Source organism: Numida meleagris, chromosome 4 (genome assembly GCF_002078875.1).
Source record: "Numida meleagris isolate 19003 breed g44 Domestic line chromosome 4, NumMel1.0, whole genome shotgun sequence".
In the NCBI taxonomy this organism is placed as follows: domain Eukaryota; kingdom Metazoa; phylum Chordata; class Aves; order Galliformes; family Numididae; genus Numida; species Numida meleagris.
Window position 1 is genome coordinate 57,114,305 of NC_034412.1, and position 22,907 is coordinate 57,137,211.

General features: G+C 37.9%; 2 protein-coding genes across 7 annotated transcripts in view; one reads left to right on the forward strand and one right to left on the reverse strand.

Moving 5' to 3' along the window:
* LOC110397991 (transmembrane protease serine 11E-like) overlaps window positions 1-318 on the reverse strand; it is a 60,876-nt gene extending 60,558 nt beyond the window's left edge. The window contains exon 1 of the mRNA XM_021395137.1: window positions 189-318. The gene's annotated coding sequence lies outside the window, so the exon portion shown is untranslated. The remainder of the gene's footprint in view (window positions 1-188) is intronic.
* On the forward strand, window positions 29-22,126 carry YTHDC1 (YTH domain containing 1). 6 transcript variants are annotated; one of them, XM_021395115.1, is made up of 18 exons: window positions 29-184; window positions 1,749-1,883; window positions 4,085-4,186; window positions 4,793-5,121; window positions 5,250-5,604; window positions 7,044-7,133; window positions 7,638-7,691; window positions 8,291-8,385; window positions 10,914-11,022; window positions 11,114-11,231; window positions 12,293-12,377; window positions 14,320-14,486; window positions 17,030-17,112; window positions 18,616-18,652; window positions 18,745-18,784; window positions 18,889-18,951; window positions 20,259-20,393; window positions 21,142-22,126. In XM_021395115.1, the coding sequence occupies exons 1-18, from the start codon at window positions 157-159 to the stop codon at window positions 21,364-21,366; spliced, it is 2,250 nt and encodes a 749-aa protein (XP_021250790.1). In that variant the 5' UTR covers window positions 29-156; the 3' UTR covers window positions 21,367-22,126. The 6 variants fall into 6 exon arrangements, with proteins under 6 accessions (XP_021250790.1, XP_021250792.1, XP_021250795.1 ...); XM_021395116.1 differs by lacking the exon at window positions 29-184 and adding an exon at window positions 339-461; XM_021395117.1 differs by lacking the exon at window positions 7,638-7,691.

A 22,907-nucleotide genomic window follows, 5' to 3' on the forward strand; every position in this document is an offset into this window, starting at 1 on the left:
CGCAACCGCGCGCTGTTTCCTCCCCGCCCCCCTGCGGCGGCGCCCGCTCAGTGCGTAAACAAAGCGGTGCATGCTGGGGAGTGGGAATTGTTACGTGCTGGGAGAGGGCGCCTCCATCTTAAGTGCTGAGCGCGTCGCGGCGGCGGCGGCAGTGGCATGGCGGCGGACAGCCGGGAGGAGAAAGGTACCCGGGGCTGGGGGTGGTAGCTAGGCGCCAGGTTCAGGGGGTGGTTCGGGAGCTCGTCCTCCGACCGAGTCGTCCTCCCTTCGCGGGGCCTGCTCTGTTGGTGGTGCTGGGCCTTCGCCCTGTGCTCGTCCGTGAGAAGAGCGGGGGGGCCGGGTAGGAGGCCCTTGCTGGGGCTGGTTTCCGCAGCCTGAGGATGTGGCGTGGTTCCTCCGTGTGTGCAAGCGCTTCTGGGGACCCTGAGGCGCTGGAGGTGACAGGGCCCACCCAGGGCAAGGTGACTGGGGAGGGCGGGAGCGAGGTGTAGAGTAGGGAGCTGAGCCATCAGGGTGGGCATCTCTGAGCTGGAGGCGTCTGATTTTCTGCAGTTATGCTGCGAACCACGGCCATATTTCTTTTTTGGGGGGCTTTCTGTCAAGGGCTATAGTCATTTCAACAAGCAGAAACTGACATTAGAATATTCTTTTGGTGCTTTCCAATTGGATTTACTGTCTTTACGGAGCTGCTGAAGGTTACTAGACACTGTGGGTAAATACATTTGAAATCAACGAATTTTTCCAGGGCAATGTATATTCTGAATGCTTAAAGCTTACTATGTGGAAGCTTAAGCGATCCGCATGCTGTCTGCAATGTTATCTGTTATATACATAATTCCTCTGTAAATTGACCTTAAAGAAATTAAAACATAATTCAGATGTAGGAGATTACTGTCTGGTTGTTAGTGCAGATTATAGCGATTTTCTGAAGAAGATAAAGGGTCACTGGTGGTGTGGGGTGGTTTGCATCATTTTGGATTTCTGTGGAATATACATTTCCCATAGACCTTCTTGCAGGCTGTGAAGTGTCTTTGGCCATTTCTCAGAATGGTGAAAGTTTGCTATGTTTAATGTTTACTCTGCAACCAGATCATGTTTAAAATTCCTACTAGATTTTATTAGAGCTGATGAGTAAAAGTAGTTCTGATGTTTGATTCTTAGCTTTATTATTGTAAAACTAGGGAGATAAGATATAATTGGTCTGTTTTGAAACAGACTTGAGCTGCCATTGTAGTAAAGCCGTGAAATTGAAGTATTTGCTATTGACTTTCTAAATTTCAACTCCTATAACCATTTTTCCAGATAGCCTTGCCTTTCTTTTGTTGTTAGGATGTGTTGTTTTTTCTTCTTCTTTTTTTTTTTTTTTAGTCACTGATAGCGATCAGGTCATGAGTAACAGACAAGAAGTTTTTTTGTTTTGTGTTTTAATTTGCTTTTCAGTTTTCTGCTCTCTGAAAGGGCTCATTCTAAATTATTAGTTTATGTTAATGCACATTTGTTTGTATCTGAATTTATTTCTACTGTAAATGTGATATTGCTTGTATACTCTTTTTAAGAGAGAAATGCTGTTTTGCTGCTTAGGGAAAGTAGAAATAAGCATCACTGACCCTTTCAGTTTTAAATTGCCTGGTCTTATCCCCTCTGTTTGCCAATTCAGATTCTTGTTTGGACCCTTCCTTGAATAGATCTAACTCTTTTGGCCAGCAGAGGAAAAACACTCTCCCCAGGTTACTTTCCTGCTGTTTCAGGTGAGTTAAATTTGTTCATGGAGGGATCCAACACATCCCGGAGTCAACATAAGATGAGTTGCAGGAGAGCCCAGTTGGGAGTGTCTGTAGTGAAATGGACCCATGTGGACCTTCCCCCTTCAGCAGAGATGAACTGTAAGAAATCTGTCCCTCTATTGTTTTTCTGTTTCTTTTTTTGTGCTTTTCCTGATGCTTATCTTGATCTCTCTGAGATAATTTAGCTGATCCGATTGAACGCTGACAGTGACAGTTGAGTGAGTGGAATCATTTTGTGGAAGGCATTTGAGCAGTATACCTGATGTAGGTGGTGGGTAGGAGCTGTGTGGTCACACACTGCCCTTTTTGCATCAGCAGGCTGCTAAATAACATTTGGAAATTTCTTAGTCAAATGCATCGCGGCAAGATGGAGAAAAACCCTTCCTTCTATCCTTGGGGTACTGATTTAGGGTTCTGAACATAAATCAGGCCCACCTAATCCTGAAAGCATTTATCAGAGAGTGTGTATCAGACTTGCTTATTCCATTAAATTTTTATTTTCTCATTTGTTTTGGAACCAGCTGAGAGGCAAATATTTTAATACTTCTGAATGCAACTTCAGTAGCTAGGTTAAATGTGGTTTATGCAAGTATGCTATTGCCTCCCTTAAACAAAAACAAGACTGAGTTTTGGTATTTGTGATCAGAGATGGGCGATATTTTTAATTCTAGTACACCTATTTTTCATTAGTCTCCAGTAAAAAAATCTTATGTTGTAAACTTGCCTAGTCTTTTGTGGGAAAGCGTGATGCAATCTAGGATATTGCAAACCATGCTTAGCAGTTGCTCAGCCATCAGCCTGTCTCTTAAATTTCTAATCATTAACAGCAAGGATATTGGATGTGGATGTGTAGTATCTGCAAGCCTAAAGGTCTGCTCCTGAGAGAATTACAATGTAACTTTGCATTACCTTTGAATGTCCTTTGCATGCTGCTGGTGAAAGGCTTAACCCTCTCTGTGCACCACTTCCTTTACATCATGAACAGCAGCTGTGCAGTTCAGTGACCACTTCTACGTTCCCTTGCCATAGAAATGCCAGCAAGGAAGCTAGCACACATGGTAATCCAGGAATATATAGAAGAGAGGAGCTTATAAAAGTCACTTTTCTTTCTGATGTGGGTTATCTTTTTCTAATACCAAGCTGTAAAACTTACCTTGTGTTACAGCTCAAGGTTTTGAGATAAACAAATTGCCAAACTTTGAATGACTTTCTTCACTGCTTTATCCCAGTTTTGACCTGCACGTGAATCCTGGCCGCCTGTTAATAACATAGCACGCTGCACCTTCAACAGATACTGTCAGCAGCTGAGTCTTTGGAGTTTGCTCTGCTTTTGTTTTCTAAAATAGCAACTGACAGTAATATAGAGTGGAAGAGCTCAGAATTTTAGAAATTAGGAGAAATAATACGAGACTGCAAAATTAATACTTTCTCTATTATTTTTCCCTTTATATGCTAAGGCTTAGTCCAGTCTTATTTTGAATGTGATTAGAATATTGATTTGCTGCCTTCCATCCCATGAATCCTTTTACCAGAATCGCCACATATCCCCTCTGGTTTCACTCAGAGTGAAACAGCTGGAAGCAGTGACAAGTTTTAAAAGTTGTGTGACAAGTGTGGTCATTTACTGCTTCTAGCATGAATTTCCTTTTTTTTTTTTTTTTTTTTTTTCCCCTTTTGATCAAAGTGAATTAGTTATAGGGTTTTTTTAGAGCAATTCAGAATTAATTATGCAGCAAATTTGAAAGTCTTTCCACTTCTTCAGTGGTATGACTTAGCTTATGCTCTTTCTGTTAAATTATCTTGCCCTTTTTGTGGCTTCTTCCTTGGAGGTATATCACAAAATTCCCTTCCTAACACAGCAATGAGAACAAAAATAACAGGACAGAAGAGGGGGAATAATTTAAGATGCAAGTTCTTCAGAATTTGGAGTAGAAAGATCCCTCCACTTTGCCCATGGCACTCAAGACTATATCTCAGTCTCTTGCTGTTTTTAATTTTTTTCAAATTTTGTACTGGCTTATTTCTTAAGTTTCCATTTATAGGTCAGCTTTCCTCCAAAGTGTGGTGTGAAGAGCCAAGTTGGACCTTATTCAGAGACCTAAATGCATCCTGTGTCAAGTTATTGGGTTTACTCAATCCATGCATCTAAAGAAAACTTTCGAAAAAATAAAATCAAGAAAACTTTAATTTTTGCTAAGTAGCAGATCTGTAAAGGAAATATTCTGTTTTCTAAATACTAATTTTACTGTAGTTTACATCTTCAGACTCTTTATAGTTGTTCTTAACTTTTTTGTTTTCAGATGGTGAACTAAATGTTCTGGATGACATTTTAACTGATGCTCCTGACCAAGATGATGAATTATATAACCCAGACAGTGAGCAAGATAAAAATGAGAAAAAGGGTAGGTGACTTTTGTAGTGGATGTCTTATGTAAAAGTAAAAGATGTAAAAGAAAAAAAATCTGTCTGTCTTATTAGGGTTAAGTCTTTGAAGTATCAGGTTTTAGAACCTGATTCAAAGAGTTAAAGAGTCCAAAAAGTCTTTCTTCCAAGGGAATCTACTTTTTCACTTCATCTTCTAAACAAGCATTTAATGTTTGCCTCTGAAGTAATTGTGGAGTCTGCATTGTCATGAGCATGTATTTGCTGTTAGAAAAGACTGTACTGTTTGCTTTAATGAAGTGAAATGGAGCAAGGGGATTCAGAAGCTTGTTCTGTTTCAGTTGTTAATACGGCTTTAGGCCAATATCATAAGCATTTGTTTAATGTTTCCATACATAACGTGTAGAAAACACCTACCAAAACCTAAGGGATTAGTTGCTCTGTTAAAGTACTATGCATGTCTTACAACATTAGCTGTTCCTAACAAGTCTTTCTGAATGTTGTTACTAGACTTACAACTGAACGCAACATGGCATTTATCAAAAGTAGAGAAAGCAGGAGTCTCTGTAGAAATTTAGGTTTGTTATACAAAATAACATTGAGCTTGATATTTCTTTTCATTTAAGGATCAAAAAGAAAAAGTGACAGGATGGAAAACGCTGAAAGCAAGAGACAAAAACCTTCCATGCATTCATCAAGGCAGATGATGCCAAAGCCTCCTAGTTCGTCAGTTAGCAATAACAAGAGAATAGTGACTACAAAAGGAAAGCCAGTATCAGAATACAAGAATGAGGAGTACCAGAGGTCTGATAGAAACAGACGCCCAGATGGTGATCGAAAAACACGCGTGTCAAGCAGTTCCAGGGATCCTTATAAAGGACAACCAGAAAAGACTTGTATGAGGAAGAGGGATATTGACAGAAGGGCAAAGTCTTCCACACCGGATGGTTCAGAGGTATTAAATGTTCTTGCTGCCTTATAAATAAAACAACTGAGACTTTTATAAGGCACATTCTCTTAGGACTGTGTGTGCATCCTAACAATGTTGTGTGACCACTGATTCGCTTTTTCTTTAAACATCAGAGAATCAGACACGATGTGGATAGAAGACCAAGCAGATCCAGCCATTCTTCTAAAGAAGAGGTTAACTCTGAGGAATATTGTTCGGATCACGAGACTGGTAGCAGTGGCTCTTCTGAACAAGGCAATACAGAAAATGAGGAGGAAGGAATGGAAGAAGAGGAAGATGATGAAGGGGAGGAGGATGAAGAGGTGGAAGAAGATGGGGAAGAGGATGAAGAAGAATACGAACAGGATGAGAGAGATCAGAAAGAAGGCAATGACTATGACACGCGAAGTGAAGCCAGTGATTCTGATTCTGAATCTGCCTCTTTCACAGATGGGTCAGTCAGATCTGCATCTGGTTCAGATGCATCAGGTAGGTGACATTTAGCATCCTGACCTGAAGCACTTTGCTGTTGGGAGTTTATCTAATTTTTAGATATCATTTAATGAACATGTGTTGCTAAAGATTACTTTACACAAGTCAATAAGATCTTAATATTGAAATAACTTAGAGAAGGAAAAATCCTGCTGGAAAGTGATCTCTCATTTTACCAGTACTTGCAGATACCAGGATTTCCATGCTGAAGTTTCATAATTGTTCTTGATTGTTTGGACCTTATTGTTCAGTGCTTTGAAATGTTAGTGGTTTTCGTAGTTAATAGTATTTTAATTAATGTTTTCCTCATGGCTTAATTTCCTATGCAAGTCATCTTAAACTGGAGGTAAGCCTTTCTGTATTCATGTAGATGAGTGGCCAGGTAAACTGGTGCAGTCAAAGCACTGCCTTCACCAGAGAAGGTATGATGTTAGGTAGTTGAGCTTAGGTGCTGTCTGCCTTCTGCACAGCAAATTTGAACATAAGTTGAAGTTATTAGCTATTAAGACAAACTTGGAATAAGAAATTTTGAGCAAAAACTAGAAACAAATGCTTTTCAGTTGTTTAGTGTAACTGGTGCTGAGTTACAGATAGGAGATGTTAATGACATAAATGCTGAATTGTTTGGAGGATTTCAGGTTCTCACAAACCTGTTTTCTGAGTACAGCTGATCATTCTTCCTCTTAGTTGTCTTTATGTAAGCAGACATAAAGGATTTGCATCAAGTAAGCCTTGAAAAAGGTTATCTCTATTGTAATTGCTGTAGAGTGGAGAAACTTTGGTACAGTTTAAATTTTTCTTAAAAGAAAGAGGCTTACAATATTTTTTAAGTTTCCTCTTGTTTAGCTTCCTGATCTAAAGTCTTCATAGACAGTCCTCCTGCTTAACATCTGTATTTCGATTCAGCTTTGTTATTTGGAATTATAGAACAGAAGAGTGTAACCTAAAGACAAGTAAATATGTAATAATTGTTTTAAAAAGGTCTGTAGTATAACCTATGTTTTTCTAAAGTGTAACTTAACTGTGTGCTACAGTGTTTTGTTTTCATACTTTTTGACATTTTGTTAAGCTTTGAGGAAGCAAGCCCATGTTACTGTCAGAGTTTGTACTCTGTGGTGGAAATTTTGCTGAAGGCTGGAGAGAAGAACTAAACCACTCTTAATAGATCACCTAGGAGATCAATTCTGCCTTTCAACTTTGCATGCAATTTCTAGATTTGTGGCATTTGTCTTCTTTTTGTGAATTAAAAGCTTGACTACTTATCATGCGCAAAAGAAGCAAATGCTGCTTTGTGTGCAGCATCTAGGATTTTAATGCGTTAGCCAAGTGCTAACTTCACCGTTACGAGTATTTGCCTGTTTCAGTACTTTGCATCTGAATTTTGACTGTTGCGTGATGTTTAAAATGTTGCTATTATTTGGTATGGTTTTTTTTAGATGAGAAAAAGAAGGAGAGGAAGAGAGCTAGAGGTATCTCTCCAATTGTTTTTGACAGAAGCGGAAGTTCTGCATCAGAATCCTATGCAGGTATTCTTTCCTTTTATTGCTTGTTGTCCTGACTTGCATCAAATCTTAATGAGTAGTCTAAAATAAATGTAATTGGCTGTAGAGATTTATGGGGTATGTAGCTTTGTATAATTTGGTATTGACTTCTGGCATGTTGTGTGTGGATACCTTTGGGGAGGGATGTGGGCTTTCTTGTTACTTTAATGCTATTCTGTTGCTTAAGTGGAATTTTCACTTTTTTTTAAAACTTGGAAGATGATGATTCAGTGACTAGTTTTCTGAGTAGGAAACTGTTCAAATACTATTTTAAAAAACAAACCCAAACCAAAGAACCCAAAACCAACCAACCAAAAAACAAACAAACAAACACTCGTGCACATGGAACAGTATCTTTTTGTGTGTGTGGGTGCGCGCCAGAAAGCATAATTTGTCATGAATGAAAATTGTATGTGACAAGGCTGTAGAAATTGTATATTATCTCTATTAAGGCTCAATCTGAACAAAATGTGCTTTGGCTAAACACAGGTTCAGAAAAGAAGCATGAGAAATTATCATCTTCCGTTCGTGCTGTCCAAAAAGGTATCATTTAAATTTGAATTTTTAATGCATGTCCCACAGCAAGCCATTGTCTCTGTTCATTAAATTACGTCTAAGTAGTAATGTTCCGATATAAAGCATTTTTATCCCATAACTGTGAGCATAATGAGTGAATCTTGAGCTATTTTTGCATGTGTTGAGAGTGTAATGCAAAAATTTCAGCCTTTATTCCTCCTCACAGAAGCCACAATGCAAAAAAAGAGGTGCTTCCATGTAAAAAGGGGACTGTATCAGTAATATCTATTGAAGAATTAATGTTGATACATGTTTCCCAGTATTCATTCAGAGAGTCTCAAGGAAGGAAATAAGTCCTATATATCGGAACATCACTGAATCCTGCTAATTTTAGTTTTTTTCTTTACTTGAATATCTCAAGTTTTAGTTTGATTTCCCTTGGCAGTTTGTACTATACAGCTTAGATTTCAAGTTTCAAGTTGGGTGGTTAACTGTTTTGATACGTAGGTGGGAATTGGGTGGGATACAGGCTATTTTTAAGGAGGCAAATAACAATCTACACTTACAGCAACATTTTTGAAAGCTGAATTTTTACAGTTAAACTTATTTGACACTTTCTTTTTCAGACCAAACAAGTAAACTTAAATACATTCTCCAAGATGCAAGATTTTTTCTCATCAAGAGTAATAACCATGAAAATGTTTCACTTGCTAAAGCTAAGGTATGTTAATTTTTCTTGAAACTGATCACTTTGAGTATATTCAATTTACTATAAAAAAGTGTGCTTTTTTATAGTAAAAAGTATGTGCTTGCTTTTTTTCATTACTCAGATCTTGGTAGAGGCAGTGGTGAAAGCTAATGCTCCCTGATTCTTTAGGGGTAGCTACTCTGCTTCCACTGTAACCTAGAGAAGTTTCTAGGCCACTGTTCTTGATATAATTAAAAAGGGGCCTTAAGCCATGAGTGAGCGAAGACTGGAGTTTGATCTGACTCTGAAAATATCAAGGTTACGGTAACCAGTGGAGAGCTGGTTCAGGAAAGTTACTGCTTTCTGAAAGCTGGTCTCTGCTCGGCGCCTCTCTGAGGTACTTCAGCCTGATGGTGTGTTCTGAATGACTCTACAGTATTCCACTGTGAAACTGATCACTTTAAGGTGAATGGTTGTGAAATACAGTGGATATATGCAATATTGTTGTTTTTCCATACAAGAGATTAAGTTCTAGTTATTGAAAAGAATTTAGAATAGTCCTTGTAATCAGTACATTGAATTTGTTTCTTATGTTCTGGAAAATAATTTTGTCTTTTTTGAAAAACTGTTCTAATAAAAAAAAAAAGCGTAATAACTGTTACCAGAGCATGGATTAAGGCAAGTGGTAGTCTTGGGTAAATACAGCACTGTGAGTCTCCTGATTTTGTCAGTTTGAGGGAGCTTTCCACTTTCAGTGTTGCGGTACATTGAAATTTTCATTTTGTGTTAGATCTTCTCAGATCATACAAGTTTTATGAATGGTGCAGGATAATCAGTGAGAATGTTAGATCCCTGATGATGCTGAGCTTTTGGAATCTGTAGTGAGCAGATACATTTTGCCTGGGCCACAACATCGTTTAGAAGCTGCTGGTAGAAATAGTTTGGATGGGTGATCTGCCACCCTGGCTGCTTCTTCCTTAAGGGCAGAAGTTCTGAGTGGAATGTATACACATGTTCCTTATTGGAACATAGGGTTTCTTGTTTCTCTGGGCTTCCTTCATTAAATCTTGGTAGTGTGATATTACCTGCTATTCTGTCTGTATCCATCAGCTGCTGTAGAGGCAGTGTTTAGTTGTGTTACGGAAGCAGAACAGAAAGGATGCATAAGTATTGAATGTTGTGTGATTCACAGCATTTTTAAGTTGGCTTTTGTGTAGGCATTGTAAGAAGTTTTTCTGTCTCGCAGTGAGGTTTCACAAATGAACCTAAAGCAATGAGCATCCGAATAAAAGTGAGTAAGAAAAATGGTTTTCTGGTGACTGTTCCAATGATTTGACTTGTCATAAAGTCAGGCACAGCATAGGACATAAAAACATGTTATTCTCTGTCCTTTCTTTTTGTCAAAGACTAGTTTCTTTATCTACTAGAAAATATTCTGATGCTGAAGTTTGAGCATTTTAAGCGAGCATAGGCTTCTCTTCTGAACTTATTCTGAGAAATTGAATGGGGAGCTGATCTTGCTGAAAAGTAGTGCAGCAAACTGGCTGTTTTACAGATCAGTTGCTTCTACTCTAAAGCAGGTTGAGGGTTTTTCTTCACATGGCTGCACAAATGTCTGGTGGAAGGAAAAAGGTAGAAATTAGCCAGTGAAGATGTGGGATGCTGAACAAAATACTTTGAGTTGTATTGCCACTTGAAAATGTTGGTCTGGTATCTTCGGTATCTGCCCATTTGCTAAAAGAACTTCAAAGCCTGCAAGATAGCCTCTGCTAATCTCTCATGCCAGCAGGGTCATTCAAGTCTACCTGTTGGCCTTTCATATATATATAGGTCATTCTGAAATTAATGCCTCCTGTTTATTTCCATGGAAACTACCACAGAGCACAATAATACTATTCAATAGAGCAAATACTCAGCTGAAAAATGCTGTGTTTCAACACAGTCTCAGCCATTGGAGGAATTTGATGACAAACCTTTGCTTTGTACATGCTTTGGGATCGGACACCATTTTGTCAGACTGTCTCTCTGCTGTCATGTGTCACACAGCAACAAAATGTAATGGGATGCTGATGGGAAGGTTCAGCCTCTGCTGCCATAACACCAACATCCGCCTCTGACACAATGGGCAAACATCATAAAACAGGAGGTATTACTTTTGGAGCATTCCTCATAGATGCTGCCTTTTTTTCCTAATATGTGCATTTTCTTAAAAAATACATGAACTCCCGAAGTCACTTAAAACGCAGCTTTAAATTCCTGAAGGCAAATGTATTCATCTATCTATTGTAATTACAAATGAAACCTTGTAAGTAGTCAGTGCATCTACAGCGTTCAAAAAAGACAAGGCAACTTTTTTCCATAAGTTTTATCATGAGACAGGCTAGAAGTATTTTCGGAAAGAACTCATTTTAACAGTGCCATTCTCTTTCAGTTATCTTTTATCCCTGAACACTAGCTTGGTCTTGTTTTCCTCACCTAAGCTATGTACTTGAAATCTTCTGTCAGCTAAACCTTTTGACATTAACTCTTTTGGGGGTGGGTTGGGGATTGTTTTGTTTTAGGGAGTATGGTCAACACTTCCAGTGAATGAAAAGAAGCTTAATGCAGCATTTAGATCAGCGAGGAGTGTTATTTTGATATTTTCTGTAAGAGAGAGTGGCAAATTCCAAGGTAAGGGAGATGAGCTTTTAGTAAGGTAAGTGAAAGTGAGATTTTGTGTGCAGTAGCTTTTCTGTTGTTACAACTGATGTGAAATCCTTAGGATTTGCAAGGCTGTCTTCGGAATCCCATCATGGAGGATCACCTATACACTGGGTGCTGCCTGCGGGAATGAATGCCAAAATGTTGGGAGGCGTCTTTAAAATTGACTGGATTTGTAGGTAAATAATTGTTCACTTATGTTTCTGTTGATTAACAGTATGCTATAATATCATTTATTTGTATTACTTAATTGAATGCTGATAGTATCCTCTTGAAAACTCAATTCAGCTAGGGATCTATTTTCCATCCTTTGTGTACCCATGCCCTATTTTACTGAGCATGGTACTCAGATCCGTACCTGGTATACAACACTTTTTTGTTGTCCATTAATTAGCTAAGAGATTTTTAACACTTGAGTGTTTTCCTTCACTGATCTCTTACCCTGAAACTAGAAAAGTGTATTCTGAAGTTCTTGATGAAAAGCTGCTGATTGCTTGATAGACAGCTGTGGCAAACAGAGCCATCCTTGCAGGAGGTTTTTTTCCTGTGTTCGTCTGATATATGTCATCTGGCTGAAGAAAGGAAATCCTAGTGTTCCAAAATAATATATGAAGTAAGTAGAGGCACTTGCATAATATGTAGGATGTCAGCAGTGTGTTCATTCCTGTAATTGAGAAAAACTGAAGAAGTTAGAAATCTCTCTGAAGAGAACAAGCTGTGTCAGTCCAGTGAGATTGAATGCACAGTTGCATGAGCACTTGTGCTGACAGAAAGGAATGAAAACTCTTTTTTTTTTTCCTAAGTATAGGAGAATTGAGATTGGAAAGATCCTTGGGAAGTTACTCTAACCTCAAGGATGCTTTAGCTTGAGAATAAGATCACATGCTCTGGATTTTGTTTCAGTGACATTGTTATAAACAGTGCGTGAGGATACCACATCTCATAGAGGCTGGTCAGCATATTCAGACTGTACTTGTTTATTATTGCACAATCTCAGTATTTTACAAAGACAATCATTTCTTTAATGAGGTGGACTTATTCCAGTGTCAACTAGGCTGTCATAGGAGGGACTGTGCTAAGTGAAATCTTCAGTTCTTCTGGTACTGATATGTTCATTCAGAGACCTGCCAGTACAAAGGGTAACAGAATTATTTATAATGCTATGTCATATTGTACTAATTCATATTTTAAAATAAAAATATGAAGGCAAAACTATAAACGATACCACTTGCATATTTAGGCGTGAATTGCCGTTCACTAAGTCTGCTCATCTGACCAATCCTTGGAACGAACATAAGCCGGTAAAGATTGGACGCGATGGACAGGTTTGTTAATGTTGTTTTTTTTTTGGTTTGGTTTTCATTTAATAATTTGCATCTTCTAGTGCTTGCTCAGTTTGTACGTATAGAAGATTTGGAATCTCTTTACATCACTTACTCATTGTTAGAATACTGTGACAAAGGCATTTATCTTATTTCTAATGCTGTTAGGGAAGAAGGAAAAGGAAGACCAAAGAGTGCCGATGTTCTTGTTGTCTTTGTGATAAACAGTGTTTGATGCTTCAAAGCTGATGTTTTGGGATTGAAATGTAATATGGATTGTATGGTATGCAAACTTGTATAGCATTAATTTTTTAAGAACAAGTTCTGATATTTCCTGCTGTGTTATTCATTGCATTTTTCCTTTATCCTGTATATCACAGAGCATAGGCTCTACCATAATAAAACGTATGCTAGTAAATTGTAAGTGGGGTGGCTTTTTGTCTAGTCAGACATACTAGAGTGCAGACATGTTGCTGCTGTAATAGAGTAACCCAACCTTGATTTAAAATAATGGGTTCTGCTTTTCAGAGGCAAGATGGGAATTGCATGATCCCCATACTGAATGGAAAAATGTATACTTAATGTGTTATTTTGCTCATAGACATATTTACTTTGTTGAGTAGTAGAAGTTAAAATAGTATCTTTTGTCTTATTCAAACTTAGTGGGATTTAAAAAAAAAAAGTACTTCCATTAACTTTGTTTTTCTTAAACGATCAAGGAAATATATATAATTTTTAATGTTTTGTGCACTTCACTATAGGGTTGCAATCTAGATGTGAGTTTTAAATTTTTCATAATATTGCTGTACTGTTAGGTACTGGGCAAACATTGTCTGATGTTTGCTTTCCTAGCTTTTCAACTTGGATTCTTTCTTGAAGTGGTTGTCATTTATCCATCTACATTTTGTGTGACTCCCTGCGGATCTCTATTCTGAGGATGTGTACACTTGCCCTTAGAACTCATGTGAGATGTTTATATCTACAGCATACTTTCCAGGATGCTCCCCAGGCCTGCTAGGCACCAGGTTGAATAAAGCACTTTCTTCACTTGTTTTGCAGCTGTTTCCTGCTGTCTTCATTTAATAGCCCCAGGTTTTTGTACCAGAAGAGGTGGTCAACAAGGTTCTCTGCCCCTCTCCTCTAAGCAACTCAGAGTCAGACTCTCCTATTTTAGCTGTTGTCCTCCATACCCCACAGATTTCTCCTTTTTTCTGAGGCTGAACAGCCACCACCTGTTCAGTCATTCAATATAAGAATTGTTCTACTTGTGCAGTTATCCATGTCACATTCTTTGAAGTTTTTCCAGTTCTACTCTCCCTGTACCCCACCTTTATTTTTGTTTTTGTAAAGATGAAGGGATCAGAACTACATCCCAGGAGTAGGTGGAACGTGAACTTTCAATGTGGTATAATGATTTTAACAATTTTCTTGTTCTCTTTTCCTAATAACCCTGTCATGTGATTTGCTTGTTCTGACTGCTGCCAAGTGTTGATCTAGTATTTTCATGGATCTGTTAATCACTGACTGAACAACTCTTTTTTTTTGAGTGGTACTAGTCAGCTTCATCAGGCCATGGATTTGCGTGTGAAGCTAGGATAGATTTTTTTTCTCCTCCTACGCATGTTGTTTTTCTGTCTGTAATAGGTGATCATTTTCTTATGGTGAAAAACAGTCCTCTGATATTGTAGCAAAACTGATGTGGCCTGGATGCCTAATGGGAAGATATGGTTGCCCTGAGTGTTGGACTATTTTACAAAAAATTAAGTAGTTCTGAAAGAGTGGAAGGTAGTGTAAGTGAATGTTGCTCTGTCTTTAGCAATGCTGAGATCTCTTCCAAGTATTTTTTTTTAGGGGGGTTTTGTTTAAAATATGTATTGTTAGTGTAATTGAGGAGAGTTTCTTTTCTTGGTTTATAAACCACTACTGAACTTCTAACTAATTGTAGGAAATTGAGCCGGAATGTGGAACCCAGCTTTGTCTTCTGTTCCCTCCTGATGAAAGTATTGACTTGTATCAACTCATTCATAAAATGAGGCACAAGAGAAGAATGCACTCACAGCCCCGATCAAGAGGACGACCGTCTCGTCGAGACCCCGTTCGGGACGTGGGAAGGTTAGAAACGTTCTTTGGACTGATAATAGGCACATGTATCAGAATAACGTGATGGAGGAATGTGATTCGTCCAAGCTTTCCCTGCGATAAAGAAGAGAGAAAATCCTCAAATCAAGCTGCATGGACAAGTTTGTGGCTTCATTGAGGATTTCACATGATTTCCCGGTCTGTCATTATTCAAGAGGAAAATGGGGATCTTTGCTTTTGCAGAAAGAGGAGGAAAAAAAAAAAAAAGAGCTCTTAAAGTGCCATCTAGTTTAGACTAGATAATTTATTGAGATAATGCAATGTGTAACACTAGCTGTAGGTAAGCTTGGATTTATTATGAGGAGGCTAGATGGAGAAAAGGAAATATTTATATGCCAAAAATGTGTTAATATCTTGTAAAAGCCTTTTCTTTCAGGTGTGTCTCTGGATAAGCCTTATCAAATATGGGACTTTTATAAGGATCACTTATAATTTTTCAGAAGATGCCGCCTCATTTTGAGGATAAAATATTTAATTTATTTTGATATTCAAGAGGAGGAGCATTATTGGGACTGTTTCAAATTGTGTCACCGTGCTGTGTTAACCCCATTGCCAGATATTCTCTAACATGTAACCACTGAATTCACACATCTTGCTGAGCTTCTGAAAACAATAGGTTCTTTCCAAAAGGGATCGAGTGGCCCTTGGAGACCCGGCAACAAACCAACAGGCTGTTGCTGTGTCTGTATATACAACCTTTCCAGATGCTGGCAGTACCTGTGGACTTAAAGTATTTTTAGAGGATCGACATGGTTATTGATCACTGCTATATGAACTTAACATCATTTTCCATGAAAAAAGGGGGTGTAACTTGTTACAGAATTGGAGAAGTCTTTGCAAAGAACTGATATTAGCCCTTCTGCCAAACACCTTTTCCCTGTGTAGCCACTTTGCATACAGACTGATGTATGATTTGGGCTGAAACCTTTGGTTAAGTTTCCTCTTTGTGGAAACGTCCTGTGGTAGGTACAGATACCCAACAAGAGTCCCCATTTCCTTGATCTTAAAAAGGACACTGTAACGAGTAGGTAGGAGGAAACCTGGCAGCGCCCCCTTATTTTTGGCTTTAAAGGACTGAACAGCAAGATGGCTTGTGAAGTTAAGCTAAGAGGTTTCCAGTGCAATAAAGTATATACAAGTGAAGGTTTTGCAATGGACTGCAAACTATACATATAACAGCACCACACCTTCTCATGCCTGCCAGGGCCTCCATTTATGTATGTGGCTTACAGCTTAAAGTCAGTAGTTGGACTACTATATGAACTGTTTCTATCATATTTTATACCGGTCGTAAATGCACTCTCAAAACTACAAGAAAGCGGTATGTTTATTCTTTACACCAGCTTCTATTTTTCTTGATCTGATTTTACTGTAGATGCAACTGTTTTGGTTTTTGGGCTTTTTGCTCATAGTAAAGAATCTGCTTTCATTTTAAAGAGCTTAATAACTGGGTATAGTGGGCTTTAAAAACTGAAATTGGGAAGGGGGAGGAAAAATGGCTCTTCATAAAGAGAAAGCTTGTTACTCAGCAAGCAAGTTGCATAGTAATTAAGCATCACAAGAAAGTATCAATTTCTTGTCTTTGTCATAAGTAATTTTATTGCTTATTGCGGGAGGGAGGGAGGGAGGGATGTGTAGCTGATTTGTGTTTAGAGATGCTTCTGTGTTAGCATTGGAGTCTCTCATTAGTGTTTATGTTCCTTGATAAAGGAGCGTTAGCAGCCAGTTTTCAGTTCTGTATTAAACATAACAGTAACTGGAATGTAACTGTTTCATAAACGGGCTTCCTCCCTGAGAGTAAGATTCTCAGATAACAGTTCTCTTACAGAAGAGATAGTTTGTGTAGAAGAGAGCCCTCATTATTTTCATTAGGGAGTTCAAGTGTTCTTGAGCTTCCTGTTCTAATGGCACTGAGACATTACTGGCAAATTGCTTAGAGCAGAAGTCATTAGAAATATTGGCCTACGTAGCTAGACAAGCTACGGTGAAAGAAGCCATTTCACATATAATGTACTTTTTTAAAATAAAAATGTACGAAAATAAGCCTTCTATAGGACCTTCACCCCATAGCTAGCAAATATAGTAATGTCTGTGCCTTTTGAGTGTAATTATGTACTTTACCATTTATTTTACCTAGATCTAGAAGTGTAAATTCTGTTGACAACAGCCTAGTTCAGAATGTAATGTGGAAGGTATGTTAAAGCATGAGTCTTAAGTTCTTTATTCAGATAAAGGTGTTACCGTTTGTTTGTTACAAATGTACCAGTGGGTAGAGTTCCTTTCCTAACTCCCAAAGCACCTGTAGCCAGAAAGTAATACAGGAAGAGGGTATTTAATTTGACTGTTTTTCTTGATTACTTGAGTTTGTACTTAAAGCTGTAGAATGTTTTGAATCAGATGGAATTCAGAATGGTCAAATGGAGATCCTGGGCAGCTCAAGCTATTCCTTTGAGGTATTCTGCTGTGCCGAATGCTCCAAACAGCCTTGTTTAATCTCTGATATCTAATTTGTGTAGGCGTCGACCAGAAGATTATGATATTCATAACAGCAGGAAGAAACCAAGGATTGACTATCCCCCTGAGTTTCACCAAAGACCAGGTTAATATCTTACTGTGAAGATTTCTGTGCACCAGTTCACAAGTGTTTTCTCTTCTAGTGCATCCTCATAAATTCTAAAAGTGAACTTCTAATGTGGCTGGAGTAAAAAAAAAAAATTTAAAAATAAAAAAACTAAAAAAAAACAAACACAAAGGATGTGTCTTAAGTGCTGCCTTTGGGTTTAACCCACCTCTTGCACAATTCCTGTGGCACTAAGTTACTGCTTTGAGAGAGAGATAAGTTGTTCTAGACTGAGCCCTTTTACGAATCTCACAATTGTGTAAATTTTTGTGCATGATCCTCTCAAAAGCTTTTATATTATGGTTAGTTGAAATGCCCGCCCATCTCTAGAATTAGGTCAAGCTACTTGTCAATGCTGTAATTGTCAAATTAAAATATTTATCAGAAATTTCCAGCCTAGAAAGTCAGCTTAGGTTGCCTGAGTAGCAGGCTGTATTTAGAGATGCTGGTTTCATATTCAGTTGTATTTTCAGAGATGATTTTTTTTTTTTTGCAAGCTTGACATGAGGAAGGGAAACTTTCACTGCATTTTACAAGAGAGTCTAATCACAAGTGTGGGAAAACAATTTTCTTACGTTTCAGAAAAGTGTTTGCAATGGTAATACAACAACAACACTGGTAATATTGCAGATTTTTATTTTTCAGAAAACAAATGTTAAAAAATGGTCAGTTGTAGTCTGCAGCATCTTGCTTCACTGTTATTGGTAATATATATTCAGTTATTTCAGTAGGAGATCTCTAAATCTTTCTTAATCTGCTTTTGTCTGTCCAGCTTGACTGCAAATTTAGCGTTCTTTGATGTGAAAAGTGTTGTTCTTCCTGGCTTTCCAAGACCATTACTAAGAGTACAGAACAAAAATTCAAAATCTAATGAAACTCAGACATTATTTTATTAGCAATATAAGCATGCCTGCTGTTTTGCACTATTTTGCATAGCTGTAAAAAGTTTACATCCTAAAGCTGTAACAGTTCTTTATCCTGTGAGGTTTTTCGAGATTGTTTTACCTTGCTTGTTTTTAATTTTCTGTATAACTGTGTGTCCAGAACCTATTAGGAAACTTATCTTAAGAATTGCTGGGAATAATAGGATTCTACTAAGTGCATGGTTATTAAGTAGCTATGGCCACATGGTGACTGTCTGGGGACAGTACTCCTTAAGCTTGTGGGCATTCCTGATTTATTTGAATAAAATTCCAAGTCCTTGTTTGCATAGATATTCCCTTGCATAGTTGTACTGTGTGCAAGTTCCTATGAGTGTCTATATAATATATGTGTAAAATACAGTTTTTGTTACTGTATTATGCTGTTGTACTGTCTACAAGAAATTGTAAGTTTTCTATAGTTATTTTGAAACTGAATACAATGGGTATTACACTGTAATACCTGTTACAATTTGGTAGCTGGAGAATAGATTCTGATTAGTGTGTATTTAAAAATTATTGTCATGAGATGGTAAATTAATACTGCTTGATGTTTGAACAGGGTATATAAAGGATCCCAGGTATCCTGAAGTAGACAGGTAAGGTGTGTTCATGCTGTTCATCTTATGTCCTGGTAACTTGTCCATATGGATAACGTGAATTTAGTTCTGCAAATTTTTATTCCCAACAGACGATTTTCAGGAGTTCGACGAGATGTGTTTTTAAATGGGGTAAGTTTGTGCATGCTGCTTTTGGGGTCACTTTTTATATTCAGCTTTCAGCACTTCTGAAGAACTCCTGTCAGAAATATTAATATCTCTGTCTTTCATTTTAGTCCTACAATGATTACGTGAGGGAATTCCACAACATGGGACCACCGCCACCATGGCAAGGAATGGTTTGTGTCTTGTTCAACTTTGTCTTTTTCTACAAAGCATGGCTTTTCTATACCCTGCTGTAGGAGCCTAGTAAATCTGATCTGTGCTCAACCCTTCCTTTTTCCTAAAATGTATCTCTGCTGTAACTGTGTAGAATTTGTCATGTATTTTGTATTTTTATTTTACTCTCAGCAATAGTCTATCGTTCTAGTTAGTAGTACAGCAGTGAGAATCTGACTAATCTTGAGCCTGCAGGGATCTCTAAGCTCAGAGGAGATAACAGACCCTTACTTTTAGCCCACACAAGAGGATGTGACAAAATTTTGTGTTCAGCTAAAGATTTGTAATAATTGGCTTTCTTTCAGACAGTAGATGTATCAGAACTGGACTTCCTGCAGAGGATCATGGCATGCTGGGGTGTTACACAGTGGCTTGCTTTTGGTTAGGGCAGTGAAGTATGTGGAAAAGTAGCAGAGCATACTGAACAGCATAATGAAAGTAAGGCACGCTGTGTAGCAACCTTCACTGAAATGCATCTCTTTCCCAGTCCAAATGAGCATATGTGTGAATACATGTGTGTACCGTTATGTACATTGAAATTAACTGATACTAGTACTTAAATTCAGCTTTGATTTCTTCATCCAGTGAGGAAAAAGTCATTGTAACAAGTTATTTTCATCATGACTCTGAATGAGAGGTCATGATTTTGGGTAACTGTAACAAGTCTTTTGGCTCTTGTGTATCTTGTGAAATCAAAAGGCTTTGCCAGATGTAGAGATACCTCTCATTTTTGCTCAGCTGAAACACAGCTCTGTCTTCTTATAACTGAAAGAAATGAACAAAGATGTCAAACTGGGAGCAAGGTGATTCATCAAGCACAGCTAAACCTCCAGATTTTCCTGTCATTTTTCCTTCTCTTCCCCATTCTGCGTACTGCTTAAATATCCTAAAAGCCAGTGCTTCTGCCTACTTCATTTGTGAACAGGAATGCAAGCCAAGATGCTTCAGTAATATCTGAAAGAAAGACCTTGATCCATTACAGAAATGGAGCAGAACAGCAAATAGATGCCTTGTTTTAAATAATAATATTAAACTAGCCTTTTGTTGAATAGTTTGTCTTGCAGAGTAAGCGGTAGATCAGTGATAAAGCATGCACACTTCATGAGAAATATACTATTAGACAATTACTAGGCTGTTATCAGATGTATTTAGGTTTCTGTATTCTACCTGAATGAAAGTAACCTCTGCTCTGTATTCCCAGAACCAAGCCTTATATACATACTTTTGTTTTGGAGCATTAAACAAACTGCCTTTAATTTTCTTGTAGCCACCGTATCCAGGTATGGAGCAGCCACCACACCATCCTTACTATCAGCACCATGCACCTCCACCTCAAGCTCACCCTCCATACTCAGGACATCATCCTGTACCACATGAAGCAAGATATAGAGACAAACGAGTAGTAAGTGTCCACAAAGACAGGGGGAGACAAGTCTGCAGGCTAGAGTAGGAATGGGAGGAATTTGGGGTACAGGTACAGATAGCCTAACCTGAAATGTGTTGACTTGGAAAATACAGATCTTAAAAGTACATTTTAGTTTTCCTTTGGAAGATAACTCATATAGATTGACTAGATATTTTCAGTATTGTTGAAAAGCCTCTCTTCCAGGTCACGTAGAAGTGAAACATTGCCAGAATGTGGTCTTAAACTGACCTATCTGCTTAAGATGGCATCCAGTTGTCAAGCTGTGAACTCCTTCTGGTTGAAGCCCAGTTTGAATAAGGACATGGCCTTCTATAATTACATGCAATCATGTCCAAAAAGAAAAAACCCCAACTTTTCTGTTAATTAAGAGTTCTATAACTCTTAAAGGCACATCAAAAACTAGAGTAGATTGTTAATAATTTTTAGCTGGCTTCAGAAGCTGTTTAGCTTTCATGTCTCTTGCTGGTATCTGAGATTTTAACCCCATCTTGCTATTTTCTATGTCACGCACACTAAAAACACAGTGGTGCTGCCCTGAAGATGAGAGAAGAAACTTGTACTTGTGGATGCATGTTTTCAGTTGTTTTTTTTGTTGTTGTTATTTTGTTCTAATTATTATTTTTATACTGGGCTTTCCCAAGAGTTAGAGCCAGTCGCATGGATAATTCGGGGAGGGGATTTTCGTCTGGCAAAAAAAAAATAAACGGCTGTCCTTTCATCACAGCACGACTATGACATGAGGGTAGACGACTTTCTTCGCCGCACACAAGCAGTTGTCAGCGGTCGGAGAAGCAGGCCGCGAGAGAGGGATCGAGAGCGGGAACGGGACCGTCCTAGAGATAATAGAAGAGACAGAGAACGTGACAGAGGCCGTGATAGGGAAAGGGAGAGAGAGAGGATTTGTGACCGGGACAGAGACAGAGGAGAAAGAGGTAGATACCGAAGATAATCTGTTTAGAACCAGTGCTCACTTGAAACAAAAAGAGCTTGTATTTTTTTTTGTGTGTTTACAAGTAGTACGTTTTATTTTCAGCTGTCTACTTAAAGTTTGTTGTGTAGAAGGATTTATAATGACCCTCTTTATTCCAAGCATGCAGTGAACTGTGAACTGGAAAAACTCAGTTTGGCCAAAAACAGAATACACAAAGCTGACACTTGACAATTCTATTGGAGCAGAATGGGAAACAGTCAAGAATGTACATATTGATTAATTCTCAGTGAGTGTTCATCTACTTAGTGACTTCATTCTAGGTTTTTGAATACTGATGGAAAACTGCCATATTTTTTTTTGCTTTGATGTTTTCTTCCTGTAGTTTCACATGGTTATATGGGAGAATGCTGCTATCAAGTATGCAAATATTAAGTATGATTTTTGACTGAATGGCGGTGCCATAGCAGCCTTCTTCGTTTCTTCTTGTTTTTAACTGTCTGTAAAGTCAAGTGTTTTTTCAGTCTTCAGTAATGAAAGCAATATTAAAAAGATGATATTGATACCTAATTTTTAACCTTTTTTTTAAAAAAAAAAAAAATCTTCCCGTATTCAGTAACATTTTGGTCAATTATCTTGTCTAGTCTCTTTCCAAAATGTACCCAGTGCTTGGAATGTTCACAACCTGCGTGTGTGGAACCAGGAAATATTGCTGTATTCTACATTGCTACCATTTCTTTTTTTATATAAAAATAAATTGGTAACTGTTGAAATGGTTAAAGCTCTAGACTGAATTTCTTGGTCTTCTAAGCTTGCCTGCTTTCCTAGAATGTGGCCGTTCTAGGAAAGTATTTGAGAAAATAGTTTAAAGGTAATTGAATTGGGTGAAATTGATCAAGAAGCGTGAAGCAAAAGGTAACTGCTTTTCTGTTTCCACAATGAAGTAGTCAATTTACACAGCTCATGCAGCTGATCAGAGTCAAGGCCCTATATTTTTAACTTAAAATGATCTCCATGCTATAACAGGCTGTTCTCAGCCACAGTCATACCTCTCCCCATGTCTTCCTTGTAGAGATTACTGCATCACTTGTTATTTCTTGTAAATAGGAAGTATTTGAATTTAAATGCTAATGGTATAGAACTGTGAAGAAAGATAATTAAAAGTTTTAGAGGACATTGCTCAGTTTCTGCAGCAGTTTCCTAGTTCTCAAAACCTGTGTTTGTAGTACTGCTTTTGTGGACTTCTTCATAACCTTTATTCTTTATCTTCTGTTTTAATTAAGTCAAGTTATAGTACATTCTTTGAAGTCCTCCAAGTCTGCAGCAGTGAATGCTTTAGGTGTATTAACAAACTGCAATTTAGGATTTGCCAGTGTGGCTATTGTGGAAACAGATGGCTTTTTTTTTTTTTTTTTTTAGGTCTGACAGTGTTTTGGGCTTTGTGTATTTCAGTCTACACATGTATAGTAAACATGAGCAAAAAATGTGACCTCCACATAGTAATGTTTTTTTTTTAAATGCCTCAAGAAGTTTCACATGTTTAACTCCCACAAAACTATGAA

What these genes read in the sequence shown, in the direction of transcription:
- YTHDC1 (XM_021395115.1), top strand. Translation starts at nt 157, where the DNA reads ATGGCGGCGGACAGCCGGGAGGAGAAAG. An exon ending in CGCCACCATGGCAAGGAATG is followed by an intron (nt 18,952 to 20,258) that starts GTTTGTGTCTTG and finishes ATTTTCTTGTAG; the next exon opens with CCACCGTATCCAGGTATGGA. An exon ending in GATATAGAGACAAACGAGTA is followed by an intron (nt 20,394 to 21,141) that starts GTAAGTGTCCAC and finishes CTTTCATCACAG; the next exon opens with CACGACTATGACATGAGGGT.